This window comes from Nilaparvata lugens, chromosome 8 (assembly GCF_014356525.2).
Source record: "Nilaparvata lugens isolate BPH chromosome 8, ASM1435652v1, whole genome shotgun sequence".
NCBI classification, from domain to species: domain Eukaryota; kingdom Metazoa; phylum Arthropoda; class Insecta; order Hemiptera; family Delphacidae; genus Nilaparvata; species Nilaparvata lugens.
In genome coordinates, this window is record NC_052511.1 from 44,866,251 (window position 1) to 44,883,634 (window position 17,384).

The 17,384-nt window shown below is 31.9% G+C and overlaps 2 protein-coding genes across 4 annotated transcripts in view; both read right to left on the reverse strand.

The window, feature by feature from the left end:
* Nucleotides 1-700: 700 nt before the first annotated feature.
* LOC111043281 (kunitz-type serine protease inhibitor homolog alpha-dendrotoxin) lies at nt 701-1,127 on the reverse strand. The gene has a single exon (XM_039434879.1). The coding sequence runs from the start codon at nt 1,091-1,093 to the stop codon at nt 836-838; it is 258 nt and encodes an 85-aa protein (XP_039290813.1). The 5' UTR covers nt 1,094-1,127; the 3' UTR covers nt 701-835.
* Nucleotides 1,128-8,984: 7,857 nt separating this feature from the next.
* LOC111043264 (lactosylceramide 4-alpha-galactosyltransferase) overlaps nt 8,985-17,384 on the reverse strand; it is a 53,792-nt gene continuing 45,392 nt past the window's right edge. For all 3 annotated transcript variants that reach the window (XM_039434880.1, XM_039434881.1, XM_022328176.2), the window contains 2 exons: nt 16,217-16,427; nt 8,985-13,392 (listed from right to left, as the gene is read on the reverse strand). In XM_039434880.1, the coding sequence (XP_039290814.1) occupies nt 13,123-13,392; nt 16,217-16,427 (481 nt within the window). In that variant the 3' untranslated portion in view covers nt 8,985-13,122. The remainder of the gene's footprint in view (nt 13,393-16,216; nt 16,428-17,384) is intronic.

Sequence of the window (17,384 nt, forward strand, 5' to 3'; positions counted from 1 at the left end):
TATTCTCACTGTGAAACAAGCCTTACACTTTGTTGTCAAAAAGCAATCAAGTTGAGTTCGCATTGCATTGCTGTAATATGACAATGTGTTGCTCTCTGTTTGTAAGCATCCTCACCAATTCTTTTGCAGCCTTCAACTTTGTATGATGTAGTAAAATAATAACCTCAAGTTAGCATTGATGCTGCTATATGACCAGGTTTTTCTCTGTTTGTAAGCATCATCACCCACTTTGTAGCAGCCTTGAAGCAACCTTCAACTGTTGTGTCGCCAAAGCTAGATGTTACTTCCCTGTTAGAAGCAACCAAATTTTGTTTTGCGTGTTGCTACCACGATTGTGCTTTCTGCATTTAATCACCCTTAGGTCCTCATCACTTAGTCATATTCATGTATACGTACAAACAGTAATATATATTTTTGATCATAGATAATCTCGACCAGCTTTTAGATCACCGATTTACCAGTTGGTTCATTGATTTTATTTACCAGTAGTATATAGTATACATTCACTTAATTAATAGAAACAATATAAAAATCTTGTAGTACCCTTTCTTAAAAAAACTTTAAAATAGTTCAACAACTAGTTTCGACCCTAATTATTAATTAATTTGTGTTTTAAAATCACTTAAATATGACTGTATGATGAACTAACACACTCATACTATCCAAAATGCCTTCGGGAATACAAAAAATGACAATTAACTTTGTTATTATGTAGTTTGTATTATTTTATTAACAATTGAAAGTTTTATAAAAATGTTTGAACAGACTAGATGCATTGCGAAGTTGACAGACCATTCTAGAGATTCGGAGCAGAATCATGTGAAGGAATGTGGTCTCAATGCTTATGAGGGGAGTGCTCATGCGAGCATTGCTTGTGGCACTCGTCGTGGGTGTTGAAGTTGTTCTTGTTGCCGCCGCATCCCTTGTAGGCGAATGGCTTGCATTTGTCGTCGTCATGGTTGTGGAAGTAGCGGGTGCCGGGTTGACCTTGGCTGCCCGACGGACAGGTCACGCCCACATCCACGTTGTCCCAGCACGGGGATCCGGGTGGGTGATGCGCTATAACCACAAACCAAACCATACAATAAAACATTTATAATAAATACATTCATTTATACGAATACATTTTTAAGTAGCTACATTATCAAAATGATAGGGAGAGGAAAAATAAAGTAACCTTGTGCTATTCCTCTCCCAAATTCAGATAACACATAGTCCGAATTAGTTTAAGTCTTGTAGTTCTTCAATTCACAAAATTTTCAGTCCTCAAGTATTTTCACAAAGTAGATTTTCAAATTTAGATGCTTGAACAATCTTAAAACGTATAAGCACAGATCTAACCACTTGTTTCGATGTTTCATTGTTTCTTCCACTTATTTTTCAAACTAGTGTGTATCTGTTGATATGTATATTGATCCTTCTATATTTCCCCTTTTCTTATTTATAACTCATTCTCTTCTCCTCCTAATTTCTGATCTAATCTGTTTAATCAGTCTATGGTATAAAAGTTTTCACTATGTTGTTTAAAACAATAAAACGTATACGTTTTCTGTGATGAAACTGTGTTGATATTCAGTAAATCTGGTGTATTGGAAAAAAATTGTTGGGGAAAAAAGTTGGGAATATTTTATATTTGGTAGATATTAGTCTATTCTACACAGGTAGATATTAGTTAGTCTATGGTATAAAAGTTTTCACTATGTTGTTTAAAACAATAAAACGTATAAGTTTTCTCTGATGAAACTGTGTTGAAACTCAGTAAATCTTGTGTATTGGAAAAAAATTGTTGGGGAAAAAAGTTGTGAATATTTGGTATTTGGTAGACAGATCAGTTGGTGTGGTTGGATCAGTTTATTTGGAAACGAAAACTTACTGTGAAATTGGGGAAGAAATTTGTGAAATTTGGTTGATGTACACGGTTGGAAAATTTTATTTGTTTAGAAAAAAATATGTTAACAGGATTCGACATTTGTGAAATTTGGTTGAACCTACCTTTCACGGTTCGATCAGTTTATTTGAATAAAAAACTTCAAATGTGATCAGGAGAACTGATCCTACCAAAAAAAGTTGCCCACCAAATTGCATTTGGAAATAATGAGATTCTGCTATATAAGTAAAATAACTTCATTTATATGGGCTACTTTTGTACAAATTAATAAAAACAAAATAAAAACTTGTAGTACCCACCCTTTATTATTAAAAACTTTAAAATATTTCAAAGACTATAGTTTCGACCATAGAAAATGACCTAATATAAGTTATAGTCGAAACTAGTCGTTGAGATATTTTAAAGTTTTAATAATTTAAAACAAAAATAAAGGTACGCTACTATAAGTTTTTACCTATATTGTTTTTATTAATTTGATGAATAATGGTATCACGTGCTTATCATATTTTCATTTATTGTTTAAAATACTATAATCATAATACAAAATTATGACATTGGAGGAAAAACTAGGCTGAGGCTGGACTATTTCTCTCCAAAAATTTTGATAAAATGTTAATGTTGTCCAAAAGATTAGGATATGTGATGAGAGTTGAAAGCTGCTTGGTCCAGAATGTATCAGTTGAATGTCTCAGAAGACTGTGAGTTCGTTCAGCCGATGCTAAACCCTTTATACAAAGATTCATCTGAAATCACCGATGAATTTTCCTTCTCAGGGGACACCTTCCGAGAAAATTGGAATAATTCATTGAACAAATCAGGAAAATCGTAATGTAGGCTACAATGCTGTAATTGTATTCAGTTAGTTCCCATGTCATGAACGATTAAACAAGGTTTACTGGTGTAATCGTTAGTAAGTATAGAAAAAAATTAATATTATGTCGTCTTCAGGTTGTCTTTTTCTTGCTGCAGTTCCAAGTAGAAAGAGATGAAAGTGAGGCGTGAGAATAGAGCAAAGTTTAGTATATTATACAGGTGAGAGAGAGAGAGAGAGAAAGAGTGAGAGTGTGAGAAAGATTGTAATAGGGAGATGAAAGGTAGTCTTTCCTCTAACGCAACTTGCCAACTTGATTTGTAAGCGAGAGAACTTGATCAAGCTCTGTAATTCACATTGTGCTAATCATAGCCTGATTAACAAGAGCAAGCAATTGTAGTTTGATTTACAATAATCAATCAATTCAATAGCAAAACATCAACTTATTTCTTTTACTTGTACAGTACATCCTCAATGTCTAAGTCAACATCGTCAAAACGGGAAAAATCGGGAGTGGACTCTCAGAAAATATAGGTAAGAAAGAACGACTTTGAACATCTTCCTAAGATTTCTCATGAAGAACGTGAGATTTTGAAAAATAGCATGTGAGATTCGGATTTTTAAGGATTCTGCTTAAATATATCAGTTTCATATTGGCCAATTTAGAGCCAACATAAATTTATATCGGCATAAAAGTTTCTAATTGTTATCTCCTTTTGTAGATTTAGGAAAATAAATATAGGTACTGCGTGTATCTCAGCAACATACCTTGTTTTGGTAGTCTATAGATTCTTTGGAGATTTTCATCCTAGAATTTATAAAGGAACACTTCTAAAAGAAAATTTTGGTCCGATATAGTTGAAAAATATTTCTGTTCATTTTTCTATGGTAATATGCAAATTACTATAACAATTATATTTTCAATAATCAATATCCCTTTAAATTCAAGTATTGATTAGTTACGTTAATTGGCATGAGAATTTTACTCAATATTTGAATTTATGACAGTGATAGGTGTCTGGAATGAATTCACAACAAAATAATTAATTTATAAAAAAAAGTACAAATACCATAAACATTAGTTATATTCACACCAAATTGTCAGCATTTCTTATTGTCATGAACCACAAGGTTTGACATACCCCCAAACATCAGTTCCTTCTTTAAGAAGAGAAATAATTTTTTCCAACTTCAAAAACTGAAAGCTGATCAGACAGTTTTGGCTGACAGAGTAAAAACGCTGAGGAGAGGTAGAAGTGGGGCTAGCATTCTAGTCTCCCCTCTAGCCAGGTCATGGAAAAAGCTTTCCACTTTTCTTCTGAATAATTTCACACACTTTTCCATCGCCTACCTCCTGAGACAGACCGAGCTGACCCGTGGATGGACACCCCCTGGTTCTCCATTCAGACCATGGCAGCTTAGGATGGACATCAACAGTATAACGGTATCGTTCCACATTGAAACGTTTTTATTTTGTTTTATTCAATCCTTCCACCGTATGCTAACGAAACTGGATTCAAACCGACAGATTTAGGAATCAATTCCATCAACACAAAGTAAGAAAGACCGGAATAATTCAATTAACGTATACTTAATTAATTTGACAGCAGTCTACAGACCTTAAACATTGCAAATGGGTAGTATTGTAATAAAAACGATATATTCGGTAGTAAGCATGTGTGTTAAATTTTATTTTGAAGATAAACAGAATTGGACAAATTTAAATATAGAATCAAATCAATTGTACAGTTATCAGGTAGCTATAAGAAGCATCTAATTAAATATTGAAAACAGATTAAACGGTGCAACAAATTATGAATATAAAATAAACAGATTACATTTTGATCTCAATACATAGTGATTCAGATAAATACCTTATATGTTGAGGAGGGGCGCCCCAAAACCCTTTTAATCGATGAACACTTTTGCAATATTTTACTTTTCGCGAGCACTGTTTACACTTTATCCATATGGGCGATGTTACGAAGTTTGGCTGATATCCTTATACGTCGATATTATTTGAAGAAGGCGAATCTTGTGGTGTGGCGGGTTTGTACAATTACGAACTCCGGTGGAATCTTCCCAGATTCGTCTGGACCAGTCCTCGTACCAGAATAATTAGACTAGACGTCCTGGATTCGTAATCATCGGTCTGGTTCACCGAATGTAGACTTGCAGCCTCACCATGGAACGTGGAATATGGGACCTGGCTTCAATCATGGACTTCGGGCATGGACATCCAGCATAGACATCGAGCATAGACTTCGAGCGTAGACATCGACCGCTGTTTGGGATATAAAGGAAAAACCATTTTGTAAATCCTATACATACTATAACTTATACAATATTTAATAAACAGTAGAAAATTAAGTTTTAACAAAATTTAATACAATAGAAAGAATTATTTAAATTTTTCCAATAAAAAATTACTCAAGAATTTTAGAAACAAGAAGTCTATTACTTTCTTATTATTTGAAATTTAGACAAATTTACTTCGAAACAGAATTACTACCAGAGCAGAGAAATATAACAAATTAAGGAAATACTTTCTTCAGATATGGGTAAGAAAAGATTTATATGATAACTTATTTGTTTCCACAAAATTAATAGAAAAGAAATACAATGAATTATTATATATAGTAATTACCTTTAATAGCGGGTTTTTGCACGCATTAAAACAATCTGATGTAATATTTGAATACCGGCATTTTAAATTATAAATTTGAGGACTACTGTGAACTATGGAGTTACTACCGGTTTTGTATTAATAGAAAACTTCACATTACTTAGTGAACAAAATAAGTACAGAATTTACAGTTAAACATGAAAAAAAATAAGAAGCGGGAGTTACATCCTTTCTCACCGGGAGCTCGACTTGAACTAGCTGTTTTCTACCAAAAATTGTTATTCGACCGTTAATCAGGAAGAAGAACAAGAAAGAAATTGCAGCGACAAGGACAGAAACTGAGCGAGCTCCATGTTAACAGAATGGGAGTAAGTGAGAAAATTGAATGGGAGAAAGAAACTCTCATTTGACAGTATTCGACAAACCTCCTAGATAAGGATGTTTTTCAAAGAATTAACTGAAAAACAAGATAATTTTTGAAACAAGAATAATTCTGTTACATAATACACCCCCCTCTTAAGAGAGTGCAAGGGTAATTAGCCAAAAATTTACAAAATTTTGAGTTCAAATTAGCCAAAAATCGAGCAAACTAGAGCTTGGAAGTTACTTTTGGGACATACCTAGTATAGTTACTTTTTTTTATTATTTTTCATTATTTTGTTTCAAAATTTTTTTTTTTTAAACAATAAATTAAAAGAAACTTTTAATAAATACATCAATAATTAGATTCTTATAATTCATAAATCTTCTGAGCTGGAAGGTCTAAGTCAAAACAAAACAAAAAGGAGAGAAAAGCTATCCAAAACCGGGACAAGGTGATCAATCAAATACCGATTCTGCACAACAAAGGGAAATCTCTTGCTATGTCTGCTATGCGTCCATAACAGAAACAGCAAAAGATACAAAAGTAAGTAAAAGCAATTTCTTTTCAACGACTGACCTCCAACTCAAAGAGATTTTCTTACAATATCCCAAAAAATATAACTCATTTTAAATAGTTTCATATTCATTCTAAATCATAGAAACAATACAGCATAAGATTACTAATATTAACTTTCCTTAAACCACTTGTTATAACTATTTACATAATTCCTAATATTCATAACATTCTTACTTATAGATCATAAGTTACCTTCTAATTTCCTATAACAACAAATCCACTAGTAGCTCAAAGATAATTATGCAAGATTACTCTAAGACAATACATAACCTATTCTTTCTCAATATACATTATTAAGAAAATCATATCAATTATTTACAAAATTCATCATAAAAGAGGCAATCTTCAACATTTTGATTTTGAAACATGAATGGCATGATGAATACCGGTAGCCTACATAGGTATCATTTCATTAGTATTGTTGGGGTTCATAATCTTGAAATCCCAATTTAGAAATATCCACTACTACTTTGGCCTATTTTTATTGAATAAATTTGAATTAGTTCCATATTTGTATATTTTAAAAGGTTCATTGTATTTTGTAATTGCTCCGAATAACTCAATCAATTAATAGGCCCAAGTTACACATGTTGTGGTGATGGATTATGCAGGAAAATTTGGCAATATAATAATTAAAAAAAAAGACCATGGCAACTTAGGATGGACATCAACAGTATAACGGTATCGTTCCACATTCAATTTATTTTTTAATATTGTTTTGATTTTAGAAATTATAAATGAATAATGCCTCTTAAACTGTCATATAACTTGTTAAATAAAAAATATTTGTAACATTAAATTGTTGAACAGTGGTATCCATAATTCGTAATAAATGATTGGTGACCTGTTTGTAAAGTAATTTTATTAGTCATAAATATTTAAAAATTCATTGACCTTGTCAAACAAACAAAAAACAACGAAATTATTTCAACAAATCTTGAAAACTATTAGAAAAAATATATGCTAAATATTAACAAGTAAAAGTATTGACATTTTTCCTGTAACACTAAACTCCAAGCAACCTCAAAATAACCTGCATCAACAGTGCACAAGCACTTAGCAATTAATAATTCTTTCAAAGCACTCTTGAATTGGCTAGGTGGCAGAAGCTTGAAACTCAACCGACATACTATAGTAAAAATTTGTCTGGGGCTTTGCATGTGTATACTACTGAACTCTTTGTTTTCGCCTGTTTCTCGTATTGAAGTGATGAAAGTTATTGTTTGTGTTATACCTGTCTGAATTAGTACCGTACCGTACCTATGCACATAACCATAGAGAAACAATAGCGTAAGTAGATTTTTTTCAGGGTAACAATATATTTCCAATAATGGGAAAACTTTGCCATTCTATAAACTTTCGAATGAGTATAATCTTTTCAGAAAATTTTTACTTTTTTAAATTAGTTTAACCATTCACGTCGAACAATAATATTGATTTCACGACTTGTAACTCACAAAAAAATCAAATAATACAGATGGATCAATGTCATGTATGACATCTTACTATGTTATGTCATAGAGAAACAATAGCGTAAGTAGATATCCCATGGTATAGGGCGTTTATGTCGCAAATTTTACTCTTATTTCATTTCAAGCCGATTACTGTCAATTATTGTAGATTTTTACTGTTTTGGCCGGGTGAGATTGTATGAACGGCACAATATGAGAGACTGCCAGCGTCACATAGCTTTATGGGAAAGAACTACCTGGACTATCGGCTTAAGATAACAGAAAAAGTTACGACATAAACACCCTATACCATGGGATATCTACTTACGCTATTGTTTCTCTATGACATAACATAGTAAAATGTCATACATGACATTGATCCATCTGTATTATTTGATTTTTTTGTGAGTTACAAGTCGTGGAATCAATATTATTGTTCCACGTGAATGGTTAAACTAATTTAAAAAAGTAAAAATTTTCTGAAAAGATTATACTCATTCGAAAGTTTATAGAATGGCAAAGTTTTCCCATTATTGAAAATATATTATTACCCTGAAAAAAATTTAGAAAAAACTGTTTGAAATTTGGTTTTGCTCTCGACGAATGTTCTTTTGTAAACTTTCAACCCTCATAAAAAGGTCAAAAGCGTTAAAACAGAGAAACAATTAGGCCTATATGAATCTTATTGGGAATGCCTTCCTCTTTCCAACCATATCCTTAGAATTAAATTTTTACTGATAGTTTTCTAGTTATTAACGTTTTAATTACGGCAAGTGGGCCTAATTCAAAAAAAAAACGATAAATAGATAGATATTGAAAACTAAGGTTGATATAAGAAAATATTACTAGGCATTTTTTGTTGGGATTTTCCCTTAGAATCTATGGTCTTCGGCTGTTACACCTTACAGACAGCCTGTACAACATAATATAAGGAAATTTTACTGGACATTTTTTTGCAAATTTCATGTGAAATCTATGATCTTCGGCTGTAACACCTTCGTATAATTTCGGCTCTAACCTAAAGCTAACCATTACTTCTGAAAGTTGGCTACAATATTATTGGAGAGAATAATACTTATTTAAATGTGTTCTCAATTAAAGTAGTTTTTAGAATAAGGAAAATTTTAGAGAAAAAACAAATTTCAAGAATTGTGGTAAACATTTTATTTAAAAATAGAACCAACATAAAATTTAAAAAATCGATCATAATGATAATAGTAATAATATTCAAAGACTATCAAGCTAAAATATATTTTCACAATATTTTGTTCATTACATTGACCATTTCAAAAACCCTTGTCATGGAATCAGTATACTGTAATTTCATTAAAGTTATTATTAAAAGAATAATAATTATAGTAATTTCGTATTTGCTTTTTAGGAGAACATTCAAAGTACTTTGGTACTCTTCAGTATTTATCAAAAAAAAAGTTTTGTAAATTGTGTAAGACAATATTCAAGCATTTAATAGTGTAATTTATTACAATAATCCTGGTTCCAAAAACGAAAGGTTTTACTCAATTCCATTAAAATCACCCAAGAAAAATATTTGTTTATTTTGGATACAATGTAAATAAAAACATCTTGTTGAAATATGAAATTTCTTTTACAATGAGTAAATTCACATTCACTTGTGTCTTATACTTTCAATATATTTTAATTCAAATTTTCACATCGAAAAATGTGATAATTTTGATTGGAATTTGATAAGAATGTTTATACGAGTTGATCTAATTTTGAAATATGTAGAGCAAAAAATACATGAAAACACAATTTATAATGGAATAATTTTTCAGAACATACTGTACTTCGAATATACATTATTTTACATATAAAATCCAACTACGGTCCATTAATACGATAGTCTGCTATTGTTCTAATAGCCTAGATTGCCTAGATGCCTAGAAAATATTCATTCACTGAAAATTGCAAAGTTATTGCAACTTAGTTGAAGGACATGATTATTTTTCATTTATAGAAAATGGTTGAGAAATTATTGTTAAAACTCGCTTTTATATGAGGAAAATGTTAAATACTGGTGGCTTATGGGCCTGAAGTGGTCTATTTTAATCCACCTACAATCTACCGTATCTCACAGAACATTTAATCTCTAACACTTAAAACAGCTTGAATAATATTTTCTCAATGAAATCTTATTATAAGAAAAGTTTTTTCAAGAAAAATCACATAATTTGATCGATTGTTGAATCACTTGAAAATAATTGCTCAACGTTCATAGGAGCTATATTCAATGGCTACTTAGAATAATTCAAAGGAATCACAATAAAAACTTAAAAACTATCAATCTAATATATATAAAGTACAGAATTGAATTTTAACAGTATTAAAGTATCTGCTAAATCTATGGAAAACTGACGATTGATAATATATAGAGGCTACCAAACCTAAAATACTGTCTAATATTTACAATCTTGTCCTACAAAATTTACAACTAGCTCAGACTTATTGTTTCCTTAAAACACTTTCTTTAAACAAGTTTTTCTATTTAAGTAAAGTATTTAAATTATATTACACAGGAATGTTTCTCGTGATTGTAGAGCTGCAAATGCTATTAATAAAAACTTACTTATCTCTATTTTTATTTACCATAGAATAGAGAAACCTATGTTTCCCAATAGATTTATTTCTTCACAACATTTATGTCTAAGACTTTTACTTCCCCTTTTTGATTTCAATACTATTTGGAGAGGGAGGAGATTATTTTATAAGGATTTCATAAGAGAACAATTAGAAATTAAGAGGGGCATCCACTCACTAACTGGGATGAAAATATGGAATTATCATTATTATTGGAAGATTCATAATGAATTTCTATCTAATATAAAGTATTGGGAAGAATCGGAGTCCATAAAACCTCTTATCTTTTACCGTACTTGTTTGCTAAAATCTAAAAACTATTTCTATTACTATAATAGAATTTTACTGTACACAATCAAATTATCAGTTTTTATAATTTAACCTTATAACGTGAGCATGATCGTTGATTATTGATCAATAGCTTTAAAATCACAGATATCTATATGTCTGTCCTAGTCATGGATATGTTACTAAATCAAAGGAAGCCTTGCTTTTGATGATCAGAAGTCTAAAAACATGATTTGATGTTTTGGCCCTTGTTGAATAGCTTGGCATTATTTGTTATAAGCATAAGTACCTGATCCTTGTGATGGTTCACAATAAAACAACCATATAAAAACTGATCGTTTCATCAATTTGGTCATACATTATAGAACATTAATAGATAGCGTCACATATCATTTTCAAGCGAAACTGGGAATTTTAATTCTGTCTGTGAGGATGCCAGTCTTACTCTTGGGGAACACTGGGCAGTTCAGTGGGTACGCTCTCAACTCAGGGATAGACAGTCCCAAACAAGGTGGGTTTTACTTGCTAAGCTCATATGTGTGCGTAAATGCATTTATCGTTCATGGAAAAAAGTAAAAATTGAGAACTCTTTTATAATAAAGAAGGTGTATACTCGTCATTTTTTCAAATTTACTTAAACAAATAAAAATTGACACAATACCTCACCTAATATGCTACGATAATACAGAAATCGGAGTTATGTTTCCAAAATTATTTCAGTTCACAGTGTCTGAAGCTATGAAAATTACTTTGGAGTTATTGAATGTTTAGAGAATTGTTTCAAGTACCGAATAAAAAATTTTAATTGAGGAGCTACAAAAATCAAGTAACCTAGAAGTAGCCTATATGTAGAGTTTTCCCAATATATAGACGCCAAATATAAATGTAAAGAGGAAATTATAATAACTCAGCTATGATGTTTGTATCATGATCTGTGGATATTATTTTCAACAAAATTTAAACCTAAATCTCAATTATTGGAAGAACGCATAGTTAGCATAGAGGAGAAGATGTGATGGAGGACACTATTAATTGCTTTAGCGAACAAACCTCGAAACTTTCTATTGCACAGTCAGTTTTTGGTACCAGCAATATTATTGTTTAAGGCACTAGAGTATAGTATTACAGATAAAGAACATCATTTAGTGGTAATGCGATTGATTTTACTAGAGCCTAACTTCCAAAATTGTACATGTTTAACTCGTATTGTTATCTCATGAGATATTGTTCTTAAACAATCAGTTTTCAACTTATTAAACAAAATATGATTCTTGTTGGCTTCATACTGAGAAGTGGCATCCATAAGAAATAGTTACCAGTCCACCTTCACTTTTACTCGAATGGTTTTCTTTAGAACTTCAAATATTCACTTATTCTGCTAATTATTCCCTAATCATGCCTCTCCTCTTCAACCTACCACTTGCAAGATTTTAATTTTCCAATAACATTAGTATTTCAATGCATTCCTAAAGATCAATCAACTGAAGAAAGTAACTAATTTACACTTTCACTTCCTCATGGTTTTCAAGTCCCTTGTTTTTCAAGATAAAACATCACATGAATGTGGTCAAGAAAAGATTAATTATTATACTCGCAACTTCTCAAATTTTCAATATATTAGTCCATTTTTTGGTAAATGAAGCACCACTAATTGACAGTAATGAGCTTGAAATAAACTTTCCCTGGTTTAAAAGTAGGTTTTTTTAGATACATATTCATCTCACTATAATACATTCAATCACCTATAAGTACACAAGCCAAATGCTCATGCAGGGATCTCATCTTCAGATAAAAACTAAATACAGGGAAAATTGCTTCACAGTTGCATATTTGCATCTTGCATGAAAGTACACCGTAAAATTTTCAACAGTTGCAAGGTTGCATGAAAGTATACCGCAAAAGTTGCTTTACAGTTGCAAGGTTGCATGAAAGTATACCGTAAGAGTTGCCTTACAGTTGTCATCATTACAGGTGTTTGAATACCGTTATGGTATTATAGTTGTCTCACAACTGTAGGCCTTTATACTTGCATGGAAGTATATGGTATGCCTTACTAGCATAGTTCCATAAATTATATTGCAACAGTGCCTTGCTGTTGCGTGGTTACATGAGATTTTACAGTGAACGTTGTCTCACAGTAGTATACCGTATTTGTATGGAGATATACCGTGAAAGTTGCCCCTAATTGCATACTTGCATAAACGGATACAGTAGAAGTTGCCTCCCAATTGCATAAAAGATGAGTAAACGTTGCCTATCAGTTGTTTACTTGCATAAAAGATGCCTCCTAGTTGTATTCTTGCATGAAAGTATACAGTAAAAGTTGCCTCGCAGTTGCATACTTGCATAAAAGATGCAGTAAAAGTTGCCTCCCAGATGCGTACTTTCATAAAAGTATACAGTAAAAGTTGCCTTGCAGTTGCATACTTGCATAAAAGATGCAGTAAAAGTTGCCCCCAGTTGTATGCTTTTCAATAAAAGTTGCCTCCCCTTTGCATACTGGCATAAAGTATACCAGTTTCAGAAGACAGCCCCACTATTAGCATAAGTGACGGGGCAATACTTGCTGGCCACTAGTCCATAAGGCTGTTTGGACCCCACAGTTACGTTGGCAGTAATGCTGAACTTGTTCCACACGTGGATGACGTAGCTGTTCTCCAGCTGCCTCATGGTTGACTCGCTCCTCTCGGCGTCGAAGTAGAGTTTCCACTCGCGCCACGGAATCGGGTAGAACGCCTCCGGGGGAAACACACGGAACCCCTTGCATTGTTCTAGTGTCATATCGGTCACCTGCAATTCAACATTTATAGAAATCAATGAATAAGTTTGTAAAACTTGAAACCACTCCCCAACATTATGATGATATTAGAATCAATTATTGAAGCTGGCATTTGATGGAATAAAAAGTACTATTACACAGAAGGGAACCATACATACAAGGTGGGGCAGCTAAACGGCAATATTTTAGGCAAATTAAATCCACAGAAAATATTTTCAAGTCATATATTCCAACAAATCGTAAGAACACAAATAGAAATATTTTCTATGAATTTTATTTCAATTCCTAAAATAGAGCCGGTTGACTGCCTCACCTTGTATTTCATTTATTCGTGTATTTCAATAAAGATCAGAAAAAATCGATTATCACAACCAAGCAGCTAATGAGGATGAATGTTTTTTTTATTGAGGATGATGCCCACATGAGCTTTTTGCTTGTGCGTGGTTGATGGAAATATTATCGAAGAGTTGATACATCTTCTTAACTAACAACTCTTTTTTTTCATTGATTCCTTTCTAGCACTAGATAAATAAATGTAACTTTGCCTGAAATCTCACGCATTGCATGAAACATATTTGTATGATTGATATTGCAACTAGATTAATAAATGATAAACTTGATTTCCACTCCTATTCAACATAATAAATCAAAAAGTATTGTACGATAAATTCAACTATTGAATTAGAAAAGAGTATTAATATTATACTGAAAAAGTAAAACTATTATACAATAAATTCAGAAAAATTGTGTACAGTAGTCGACAACACTCTAATTTATAGTCTCTGACATTAGAAAAGGAAGACTCAATTATTTGGTCATAAAAGAATCCCCGTGAGCAGAATAACACGAAGAATAGTCGAATATGTCTGCTCCCTTAAAAATGGAGGAGATTGGATGAAAAATGTTGAAAATTATCTTAACCTGGCAAGAATTACTGAAGAAAGTATTACCATAGAGAAACAATAGTATTTTTATTATGACTACAGTAATAAAAAGTTGAAACTTTTTTTATTTTTATGAAACATATCGGAAATGCGTTGAAAACTGGGAGGTCAGGCCAGTGGAGCTTGTAGAAGGAGCGGGACTAGATGGACTGAATTGAGAAAGAAGGCATACTGGAAGGAGAAAAAACGGAGAGTACCCAGAAATGTGGTTCATAGACTTACTTAGCGACTTCCATTACGGGAACTAGACTCGAATAATAATAATAAATTTAACTTCATTTCCAGTAGCACTTTGTGAAGACTTCTGCTTCACCAGTAACCTACACCTCAAGATGTGTGCTGGTTCAAAATAAAAGTATGGCTATATTAGAATACCGTACTCAATATAGTGGAATTGACGGCATAAAAATTAAAAAAACGCAGTACCCTTCTCATCATATATATTCCGAAAACATTCATGTTTTGAACACATTATGTGTTGATAAGGGTACTATGATTTTCAATTGTTATGTAAATACAAGTAACCCTGAACAAGAAAGTGAACATGAAATTAACTGTAAATATTTTTAATGGTGCAAATGTTCTACAACATCAATACGTCTAAGTTTTTGAAGCACAATACATTTTCAATTTTACATTTACAGAGTAATTTAAATTGATGAGTTTGAATTTGAATTGACCTAGTCAACATTTCAAGTATAGTAGCTTTCAACAACATTATGATAAAACCTCTCACATTGAACATAAAAAATTGAGAAAAATGATTGTTAAGTCAATTACACATTCTTGAAAATTTCACTTAGGCTTCTGCTCCACCGCAGTATTAGTTCAACATTAATCTATAAACTATATAGATTTATAAAAACTGTAGTTCAGTAATTGAAAAATACTAATATAAGGTGAATTGAATATAATAGTACAGTGAGGTCCACGTTATTATTATTATGGCAGTATTTGATCAACATTGATGGTGCAATCCATGTCTATCATATTCGACCAAGCAGATAGAGCTATCCTTTTCTACCTCAGCAAAATTGCCAGATCTTTTTTCAAAAATGTAAAAATATAATTTATTAACAAAATATTCATTTTCAGTCTATCATTAAATCATTGAAAATATATTATCTTGATTAAATTACAGTATTAGGTATTGATTAGTTTTAACAAGAAGTGATATTTCTTGAGATATACGAGTATCAGCTATATTCTATAATAAAGAAAAGATAGCATAAGAAGATATTCCATGGTATAGGGCGTTTATGTTCCAATTTTTACTTTTAACTCAAGCCGTTAATCCAAGTATTTCTTCTTTGTAAAGCTATGTGACGCTGGTAGTCTCTCATACTCTTTTGGTAGAGTGTTAGTGGGAAGGATATTTTGAATATTCTTTCCAAAGAATGGACAATGATATGTCCAAAGCTCTGCCAATTTATGTAGATGCATAACAATATTATCTATAGCTATTACCAATTGCTTTTTTCATATTATCATATGCAGTTCAATAATTATTTTCTCAGTCTATATTATGTAAATTCATCTATAATTTTGCTGTATTGTAAGCTATTGTATATAAGTGTAAAAGCCAGTAAATATTGTAATCTAGATAAATGAAGTCAATCAATCAATCAATACTGCGCCGTTCTTACACTCTCACCCCAAAAACAGTAATAATAGTCAGTAATCGGCTTGAGCTAACAAAAAATCGGCTTGAAATTTGGAACAAAAACCACCTATACCATAGGATATCTTCTTATGATATTATTTCTCTATGATTATATTAGAAGGCAGTGACAAGGCAGAGAGTCGGCGCTCCTACCTTCTCTACTGCCATTACAATGTGGACCTCACTATACAGGTAGTGATAGTTTTCGAGAAGGTAGTAAAAGTGCACCTTGTCAACGTTGCAAGTGGCCTTGAGCACCCGGGTGATGACACCGGGCCCGTTGTAGCCCCAATCGTAGCCGCGGAAGTTCTTCTTGAGGTCAAGCAGACACTCGGTGGCCATTTTGCGACCGAGGCCCCTCGTCGAGAAGCTCAGCACCCCGGCGGCGACGTCCTCCGACGACTCGGCACCCGCGAAGTTCACCTCCTTTTCAAATGACCTGGCAAAGCAACAAAATTATAATTATAATTTATTTCAAATTCAAATTTATTTGTCCTTTGTACAAATTCATACATACAATCACATAATATTTATAATACATATACTCGATAGATTTTAATACATAATACATATAATCACAATAAAAATAGTATTTACAAGAATAAAATTATCAATAGGTAGTACAAAAGAACTTGACGCTCACATGACTAATGTCTGATCGTGAGCTTGTATTGAGGAGATAATAAAAAATCGGAATTACAATAGAGAAATAATTTTAACTCAAATATAGAAAATAAGTAAAGATAGAACTAAATTATGGAACGACCTTATGAGAAAATAACGAAGACTTATTCAAGAACTCAATTCAATATGATATTTTCTCTTTTGACAAAATTAGGAATGTGAATGAATGTGAGTATACAGTGTGGAAAACAATAGCACATCATATTATTCAAATTGCATACAGAAAAGCTAATTATAGCTTGTCGTAACAATCGAAACTAGTTCCTGGAACATTCTTAAATAAATATGGTGGTTTCTTGATCTACCGGTGTATTAGAACTAAATAATAAGGTTCCTAGTTACTGATTTATATGGTTCTTAATAAAAAAGTATGGTTCTTAACTATTAGAAAAGTCCAAACACTGAAGAAACTGTGATATCAATAAATAAATAAATAAATAATTGATGATAACTACATGTCAGTGTTCATTTAACAAAATAGAGTTAAATAAATGCGTGGTTGTAAGTATTTAAAGTCGTGTTACTCAATATCCATTGGCCTATCTATCACAAGATCAAAACATCACCTGAACTGCACTACAACACATAATTTGACACTTTATTATTGAAAAATTACAAACATAAAATTAAAATTTTATTTTTGGAAGTTGTTGTGCGTACATGGAGAAGCAATCAATGGAAGAGATCATCATCATCATCATCATCACACTAA